This window comes from Engraulis encrasicolus, chromosome 2 (genome assembly GCF_034702125.1).
Source record: "Engraulis encrasicolus isolate BLACKSEA-1 chromosome 2, IST_EnEncr_1.0, whole genome shotgun sequence".
NCBI classification, from domain to species: Eukaryota; Metazoa; Chordata; class Actinopteri; order Clupeiformes; family Engraulidae; genus Engraulis; species Engraulis encrasicolus.
In genome coordinates this window covers 49083304-49093512 of record NC_085858.1, presented here as the reverse complement: position 1 = coordinate 49093512, position 10209 = coordinate 49083304, and the positions used below count along the sequence as shown (strand labels likewise).

At 45.2% G+C, this 10209-nt stretch overlaps 1 protein-coding gene across 1 annotated transcript; it reads left to right on the top strand.

Moving 5' to 3' along the window:
- Window positions 1–4733: 4733 nt before the first annotated feature.
- LOC134463199 (cyclin-dependent kinase 5 activator 1-like) lies at window positions 4734–5684 on the top strand. Its single transcript, XM_063216430.1, has one exon. The coding sequence runs from the start codon at window positions 4734–4736 to the stop codon at window positions 5682–5684; it is 951 nt and encodes a 316-aa protein (XP_063072500.1).
- Window positions 5685–10209: the final 4525 nt, after the last annotated feature.

Below are 10209 nucleotides of genomic sequence, written 5' to 3'. Positions count from 1 at the left end.
TGTGTTTGGACAGTATTGCAATATTGCAGTACAGTACAGGACAGATTCGCTGCAGAGTGGGAGTTTGCTACAAGGCGGGGGATGAAGGGGGGGGGGCACTTTGATGACCATGATGCTTGGGGTAAACACCAACATTTACAGGGTCAGGCATGGTATGGTACATTACATTACATTACATTACATTACACACAGAGGCGTATCTTGTCACCAGGCTAGGCAGGCAGCCGCTTGGGGCCCCCAAGCCACTATGATGAATAACAACTCACACTTTACTACAATAGTGGCGATTTTGTTTCAAATGTTCATTCCTTTGCATTTTCGCTTGGGGCCCACCTGGGCCTAGAATCGCCTCTGATTACACATAGATTATGCTTTTATCGAAAGTGACTTACAGTTGTTTTACAGGGTATTGTTTACAGTCCCTGAAGCAATGTGGGTTGAGGTGCCTTGCTCAAGGGACACTTCAGCCATGGATGGAGGTGTAGGGAGAGGTAGAAATGGAATTGCAACCTGCACCCCTCAGGTCTTCAGACCACCTCCCTAACCATTAGGCCACGGCCACCCCAGCAGTGAGCTCAGTCAAACACTCAACCCACTCTCCCTTCACTGTCAGCCTCTAGCCAGCCAGGCCACTGACAACGCTCCCCCCCCTCATCCCCACCACCATATCTGCGACTGAACATTCCACCTGCACTACTACATCTGTGACTGAACTTTCAACCTGCACTAACTCAAAACATACACATGCACACACACACACACACACACACACACACACACACACACACACACACACACACACACACACACACACACACACACACACACACACACACACACACACACACACAAGCACACTGCACTTTCTGCACTAAACCCAAACATACACACACTGACACACAACTCATACTCACACACATACACACACACACACACACACACACACACACACATACACAGGTACACACACACAGACGCACACCGCACTTTCTACCTGCACTAAACACACACACACACACACACACACACACACACACACACACACACACACACACACACACGCACACACGCACACAAAACACATACAAACACACACACACACATACTGCTGCTGGTGTATTTAATAAAAACCTTTTTTTAATTATTTATTTCTTCAAATGCTACTATTACTATGTCAGAACGCTATAAAGGACTTTTAGAAAAAAGAACAACAAAATACCTCCTCTTAATGTATGTTCTCTACAAGTCTTCTGTTGTCCAGTCTTGCACTTTAAATGTCTGTATGAGCAATGTCTACGTCCATACTGTCTATGTCCATGTATGAGTACTGTCTATGTCTATACTGTCTATGTCCTTACCTAGATTAGTCTATGTCTGCATGGGAGAGCAAGAAACGCAATTTCAAATTCTTTGTATGACCAGTGCATGTAAAGAAATTGACAATAAACTTGACTTGACTTGACTTGACAGTCTCCAGGGCATTTGCATGAGGCTTTGATAGGGAGGTTTCCTAACCTTTAAGAGTGTGGGTTTTTGAGCATTCTATAAAAAGAATGCATTCTATAACAATGCAAGATTCTACAATTCCATATTTTATTGAATGACGCCCAGAATTCCATAGAACTTTCACTGCCCGAACATTCCCGTCACACCGGTGTGACGGTACACTCTTAAAGGCTAATGGTCTACCATCTAACTCTAGTCATGGGCAAGCGATTAGGGTGTCAGACTTGTAGCCCAAAGGTTGCCGGCTCGACTACCGACCCGCCAGGTTGGTGGGGGGAGTAACTAATGAGGGCTCTCCCCCATCCTCCTCCATGACTGAGGTACCCTGAGCATGGTACCGTCATGTCGCACTGCTCCCTTGGGGTGCCATTTGGGGCTGCCCCCTTGCATGGGTGACATACTTTTAGTAGAGAAAGTGCGCTCAACTCCGAAAAGTTTCTTAAAAGGTCTTTGGGTGCGAGCAAACAGCAAAGTTCATGTATGGTAAAAAAGCCGCACTCCCGGATCAATTTCTTGCAGTTGCATGGGTGAGGCATAAAATGCTATTTTGTGTGCAGTGAACACTGAACACTTGTGTGCAGTGGAGTGCTGTGTCACAATGACAGTGGGAGTTGGAGTTTCCCAATTGGGCTTTCACTTTCTCTAGTTGGTTTGTATCCCTTACACCAGCTCTTCTGCAAAGCCCTTCCCTCACTGCTCCTACCCTCCCAATGCACCTCTCACTGGTCCCACACACCTCTCCATGCACCCCCTGATCTTTCTCTTCCTTCAGACATTACACATGCAGTGTTTTTCTTCTTATCTTAGTTTTTCTTCTTATTTCTTCTTATTTACTTTTATTCTCTATTGCGTTATAGAAAAAAAAGATCCCTTCCTCTGAGGTTAAGACAGACTGATTTTTAAAAAATATTATTCGGTCATTTGTTTATCAGCTGCATATTGATATTTAACCCATATTTGAGAAGCAGGGCAACAACAACAATCCATAGCCTAATTATGTTGGGAGGTATAGTCTAGGCCTCTTCGCAATATGGAAATGTGTATAAAATACTATAATGAAGTTTTGATGGCAAACAACACAGTTACTGAATGCAAACAAAATATGTGTTTCCCATTTCAATCAGTTGCATTTTAAGCAGGCTACTGTTGTGACTGTGTGAGTTCGTTTATCAGCAGTCAGTAGATGACCCTCCATAACCTACATTCGCCTTGAATCCTCCGATTATGTATGCGGCATATTTCCTTCGACGCACTTTCACACTTAGACCTATTTGTCCCATAATCCCCGTGCACTAAACGCTTGCGCTGATTAAATACCATGCACGGCCTGCCTTCCAGCTGGCGACGCGAGGGGATTTGAGTGGTCAGGCGGAGTGGTCAGGGTTAAGAGTCTACCTATTATGCCCTCGACATACAGATGTGGGTAAAGGGAGGGGAGCGGGGACGACGAGCACCATGGACAGATCATAACGCAGCAGCCAACCACTGGCAGCATCCTCTTACAGTCAACGGGATGGACCAATAGCGTGCCGTCATCATCCCCTTCTGTGTCATTCCGAAATCTGCGGATATCTGCGTCAAAGCGTGGAGATATCTGAGGTTCTGTTTTTGCGCAAGGGTCTATTTTGGGAATCCGTTTGATTTAACCGTTGATCTCATAGTAACGTTATTTTTTGTTTTTCTTTTCTGTGATTTTGGACGGGTTGTCCTACAGTAGTATTGTCTGAGGACGCACGAAAACAGACGTTGAATCTGTTCATTCGGAATGAATGGACACGCTATGCTGTACATCAGAGGCTGGCGTAGTGTACATTCAGGCTAGTATAGGATCGCTTGTTTTTCGAAAGCGTCAGAATCAGGTAGGATAACCTAAGAAAATGTAGTATAATATTCCACAAGTAGGGAATCGTATATTTGAAATGAGGGACATGAAGGAGAACGTCGATTCAACTGTCGAAATTATCACGTACAATATGCCAGCATACTGTTAAAGGGAACTCCAGGACCTTGGACAGCGGATATTACTCCAGCCACACTGATATTTAGCCAAGTATTATACCTTGATAGAAAAGACACAAGAAGGATAGCGGTGACGTATCCACACACTTAGTTTGACATGGATTTCATATGCTGATTTAATCCGATGGAAGGTAAGAATTATTTTTTTATTTTGATGTGCCGAGGCATATGCCATCATTGTGCTCATTGTGACTAGTGTGTAGCCCACAACATCCACGGGTCTAGGCCTGCTACATTACACATGAATTGGATTACATTTCTTGTTTATTTCATCTTTCATCTCGTTTCGTTTTCAAAAAGTAGGCCAAGGCATCGTTTTCTATACGACGACAAGTGGATGCAATAATTAACATTACAGCACCTGACCGTTGACATTGATTAGCCTCTGTCTATGCTATATTTTTTACAATTTCTTTTCGACATTAGACTATGCCTGTAGAATATATTTATACCATGTGAATTGAACAATGCATTTGGTTGAACCAGCAGACGAATATTGTTAATATCCATAATGTAACGCCGCAGCTATGGAAGGTGTTTACATAGAGGGCTTCCATTTTGAAACTAAGATGGATGCCAGCGCACATTCCGTTGTTTTCAGTTATTTCTGTCGGGCAATCTTTGCAATACAATGATCAAACAATAGATTTTTCAACGTGCTGTATGATTTGGAGCAGTGAGTGAAATTGGATGGTTTTCTAAAGGCGCGCCTGAAAGCCCCAACGTGTCCAAAATGGCGAACCATAAATCGACTCAAGTGAAATTCCATCACACCACGTTGTCGCCTTATGCTTTGACCATTAAAGAACCTGGGACGTGAAAACAGGACACAAATACCTTGTCAGTTACCACTTGACCACAAATGATTTGCATGCACAGTGTTTTAACTCCTTTAGTGTTGCATTAGGCATTAGGCCTATGGCAAAATGCTTTTGTTTGTGTTTCTGTTGTACTGTGTGTAAGTGAATTCCTTTTTATGGACTGAATTGACTATTAAATCATTTCTGACCATTCTTCCATAAACTACATGCCTACCTATGCACTTACCATTGTGTGTGTGTGTGGGTGCGTGGGTGTGTGTGTTTTTTTTATTACAGACAGTCATCATTTGCATTGACGATTTCTGTGAGGTCTACAGTACTTCCAGTCAAAGTCTCCTGGCCTCTCCATTCCCACCTCCTCCGCCAGCCTCAGCATAGCCAGGCAGCATGGGTACTGTGCTGTCCCTGTCCCCCAGCTACCGCAAGGCCGCTCTCTTTGAGGACGGCCCGGCGACGGTGGGGCCCTACACGGCCGTCCAGAACAGCAAGAATGCCAAGGAGAAGCCCCTGAAGCGCCAGTCGCTCATCCTGACATGGAAGCGCATCGTGGTGGTGTCCACCAAGCGGAAAGGCTCCAAGAAGCTGCCCTCGGGAGACAGCCAGGACGAGGGGGGCAGCATCAGCCAGCTCAACAGCCAGAACCTGAAGAAGTCCCAGTCCTGCGCCAACCTCTCCTCCTTCGCCGCTCAGGACCCCGCCTCGGCTGCTGCCGCCGTCGCCGTCGCCATCCCCACCTCCAAGACCACCTCCAACATGGTGGCCGCGGCCAAACGGACCTCGCTTACCGGCTCGGTCTCGGGCCAGCCCAACACCAACGCCGGCACGCCCAAGCGCGTCATCGTCCAGGCGTCCACCAGCGAGCTCCTGCGCAGCCTGGGTGAGTTCCTGTGCCGCCGCTGCTACCGGCTGAAGCGCCTGTCGCCCGCCGACCCCGTGCTGTGGCTGCGCAGCGTGGACCGCTCCCTGCTCCTCCAGGGCTGGCAGGACCAGGGCTTCATCACGCCGGCCAACGTGGTCTTCCTCTACATGCTGTGTCGCGACGTCATCTCGGCCGAGGTGGCCAGCGAGCGCGAGCTGCAGGCCTCGCTGCTCACCTGCCTCTACCTGTCCTACTCCTACATGGGCAACGAGATCTCCTACCCGCTGAAGCCCTTCCTGGTGGAGGCGGAGAAGGAGGCCTTCTGGGACCGCTGCCTGGAGATCATCAACCGCATGAGCACCAAGATGCTGCAGCTCAACTCGGACCCGCACTACTTCACGCAGGTCTTCGCCGACCTGAAGAACGAGAGCCAGAAGGAGAAGGAGGACAGCCGGCTGCTGATCGGACTCGATCGATAAACAATAAAAAAAAAACAAAAGACAAAAAACACGAAAAGAGGACGAACAAACCAAGAGACCAAATAATAGCGGGGGAGGGTTGGTAGGTTTTGGGGGGTGGTGTTCCAACAACATGGTTAAGTGATGAACCTAAATAAGTTCACTTTCAGGAAGAGGTAAACCTGCTAACAGATAGCCTGCAGGTGTCATTTCGTTAAGGAAATGAGGACTCCAGGCTCTTATATTAGCTGATTTACCGCAACCCTCTGGTTAACTAAAACTGGTTTGCTACTGAATCACTATTGTGGAACACTTCCCAGGCAGGAGCGAGTTTCACAAAGGGAGGAGTTTTAGGTGATATCTGTATATGGGGCTCTGATTCTTTACTCTTTTGTTTTGGTGGAAGCACTGTACTGTATGCTTCTCTGGGACTGAGTAGTGGACAATTTAGAACCTGCAAGTTACAAAGACTGTTTAAAGACTGGTGCAAAAAGGGGAAGGTCATAGAGGGGGGAAAAGAATGTCTATCAGCAATGCTGGTAAGCAAACACACTAATGCCTCTTTTCCACTGCCGGTTTTCTGGTAGGCCTACAGCTCGACACAGCGCGACTCGGCAGCCACTTTTTGCTTTACGATTAAGCTGTGTCGTGCCTATTCGAAAAGCAACAAGTCTTTGCCGAGTCGTGCTGTGTCGAGCTGTAGGCCTACCAGAAAGCTGGCAGTGGAAAAGACGCATAAATGTACTGTATGTTTCTGCCCTACAAGTCAACAGACAAGTCCATTCACAAGATAGAGTGTTTAGTGTGATGTCACAGCAAGACGAACAAGAAGCATCTCCTTGGAAACCAGATTCCCCATCCCCCTCCATCACACACAATAATCCAAATCAAGAACCACAGAGGGAGAGAAAGAAGAGACAGGAAGAAGACAATGTCAAGATTGCAAGCATTTCCTGGATGCCCAATCCAACCAATCAAATGGCTGCCTCAAAACTAAACGAAACAAAAACAACGGTGCCAGAAACGGCTGCTTCCGGGAGTGTTCTAAAGACAAACGCTTTAACGATATCAGGAAATCTCAATAATGAGCTTCGGGTTACGACCAATAACCTACTGTACCCCCTCTGCCAGTGCTAAAGCTATCCTTCCACAGCCTGATCAAGTCTTTTACAGTACGTACTGTGTGACATGGGGTCCCCTCCCTGTCACACACACACTACACTACACACACACACCTGTGCCAATCTTCAACCCCAGAGCCCAGGGCAAAGAAGCGTCTCTGGGACCTGGTATGTGATCTACCAGCAATATATTGACATGAATTATATTTATCTAATTGTGTCCATTGTTTTGACAGTGACCCGAGTATTATAGCCTATATTTAACTATACAGCATATGGTTGAATGCCACTTGGAAGGCTGCATAGTATTTCAAACATTAACGGTACTAGACATCGACGGTCATTTTCTTTAAGGCCATGCACATTTACTGGCTAGCACAAACAAAACAAACATCGTTTAGCACTTTTATGATGTGTCAAGTGTAATAGTTGAGCCAGGAGATGTAAATGGAACACCGCAATGATGTGTACAAGGAGCCAAATGAACTGAAGGTGGTGGAGAGAGTTGTTGACGCAGTGTTGTAGTACTGTAGTCTGAAGGACAGGCAAACTCCCCACCTCTTCCCGTTTTTGGTTTGATCAGTCCTGTGTCCGAGCCAACAGAGTAAAAAAAAGTGAGAGACAGAGACAGAGAGAGAGGGGTTGGTGGGGGGGGGGGGGGGGGGGGGGGGGGGGGGGGGGGGGGGGGGGGGGTGCTGGATGGTTGGTATTGTAGCTGTTGGATCTGAATATGGGCATAGGCTACTGTATAATGAGAAAAGGTCGCACCATAAATAGGTTTCTTGACAACAGTGTGGCACTGAGGAAGGCAGTGTGGCACTGAGGAAGGCAGAACGCCGAAACGCGTCTGTGTAATAAAGAAACTTATGCATGGTGCGACCTTTTCTCATTTTTCAGCTTTACAATATTTTGGTCCGCACCCTTAAAAGCAGAAAAAAAATGTTGGGTGAAGCCTGCTCCAACCTTTATGAACCATAGGTTACTGTATACAATATGGTCAACCACCCTGGTGTGGCGAGCACATTGTTGCCAGTGGACTGAGGACACCATTCTTCCAGAACAAACCTACCTTTTACGCTGCACTTAGTGTGAAGCTGATCTCCATCAAGGAGACACAAACCCAATGTAGGAAGATTTATTTCTAACCTTTGATTTTAACTTTATTCTTCCTCTTCTTCTTCTTCCTCATCCTCTTCTTCTTCTTCTTCTTCTTCCTCTTCTTCTTCTTCCTCATCCTCTTCTTCTTCTTCTTCTTCTTCTTCATCTTCTCCAGTTCTCTCTCAAATGAATTGTGTGTGTGCCTATACGGGTGTTCCTTGCATGCTTCTCCCTTTGTCTGCACATGCGCAAATAAATATACAAAGCCGACATACAGACATACGGTACATACAAAATACATAGCCTACGTACAGACATAGCCTACATACAGACATAAATACTTATGCTACGTTTACATGAGACATTTAATTTGGGATTAATTGACTTTAATTCTGAATAAAGCTTAATTCCGCTTTGAAAACGTCATGTAAACACCTCTTAATTCGGAATTAAAGGAAAGATCAAAGTAAACTCGACTGAACTATTTAATTCTGAATAAATAATTCGGAATGAAAATCGTCATGTAAACATAGCCATACAGGCAGACAGAAATACAGACAGATAGTATATACCATACAGTACATAGCAACTTCTCCTCTCACAAATGAACACACACACACACACACACACACACACACACACACACACACACACACACACACACACACACACACACACACACACACACACTTTCTAATCTTTCCTCACAGCCCCTCCCACATGTGTACCTCCTACCTTTCATGGAGATACCTTCTTCTTTGTTCTTCTTTCTTGTGGTCCTGACTGGCTGTTTGTTTCCGAGGTGTGCCATATTATTATGGGATGTTCTGTCATGGGGTATTGGGCTGGTTTTGCCAGTGCCTCGTGCTGATTTCATTTGTACAGAGAGGGTCTGGACTTCTGAGAGGGGAACTAGAGTTCTTGGCCTTGTCACCAGAAATTGGCCAATGAGGGAGGGACGTAAGGAGGGGGACGCACATTTCGAACGTCAAGGGAATTCACCCCTTCCACCAGTAATCCTTTTTCATTGACATGAAGAAGTCTTGATTGGATAAAATAGGATACGTTTTTTTTTTTTTTTTTTAATTTCAACGGAGGTCACCCCTCCTTCCACTAAACGTTTTCTCAGGTCGTCAGATCCAGACCCTCTCTGTTCGGATGAAATTAGTACGAGGTGATGGTAAATCCCGGCTAACGGGGTAATGCCAAAGGTTAGGGATCTCTTCATTTTGCGAAGCAAAACAATCACAAGCCACCCTGCTGAGTTAGTTGTTAAAGGAACAGTCCATCCTTTTTTGATTTTCACATATTTGCAGTATTTCCAAGCATTATTCATGAATGTGCATATCATTTTCTTCTCAGTTTTTTCAGTATTTAGATTTATTGGATCAGAATTATTAGCATAGCTTAGCATAATCACTGGAAGTGAATGGAGGCATTAGCATCAAGCCACAAATGATCACTGGACAGGATTAAATAACTGTTTTGCACGCTGGTGAATTTTACATTTATTTTTAAGTACTTTATAAATACATTTGATGATGTTTTGTTTGCCCCCATAGACTTGCATTGCTACGCTTAATTTGGCTATACTGTTAAACTAGGCAATTGAAACACATAGACGAAAATTGTATGCACATTCATGAATAATGCTGGGAAATACTGCAAATATGTGAAAATAAAAAAAGGATTGACTGTTCCTTTAATATTCAATAAATAGGCTCCATTCTCCCCTTTTGTCCCGAAAGACACTCTGAGAATTTACATATCACAGGGCTGAGTACTTAATGTGAACAAGGGTGTTATGTCGTAATCAGATAACCATGGGAGATGAATGGAATCCTGCATTGGGGAAAGCAGTGCAGTGAGAGTAAAACAAATTATACTGAGTAAAACAAATTATACTGAGGACATTGAATTTGTTTTAATGACGAACCCTGTTTTCTTCATTTTGAAATCGGTTTGAAATTTACGAGGGACACTGAGGTACAGTAGATGTCATCTGATGGGGGATGTTGAGGATGTATGTACCGTAGCCAGGGCCTCTGACGGCTTTCACCAGGCCCATGCAGGACAAAGTCATCTGTAAGGGCCCCCCCACCTAATACATGCAATGTGATGGGGACCCAACTCTGGACACTGCAACACAACTCTTGCATTGCTCTTGACCTGACTAGTTGCAACGCTGAAAGTGTTGCGTCACTAGGAGGGCGCGGCCTGTCTAGGTGGTGCATACAGTGCCATGCAAATGGCTCGCAGCTCAGAGGAAAGCCAAACATGAGAAAAGATTTTTGATTTCAAATATTGTTTCATTTCCTGTATAACTT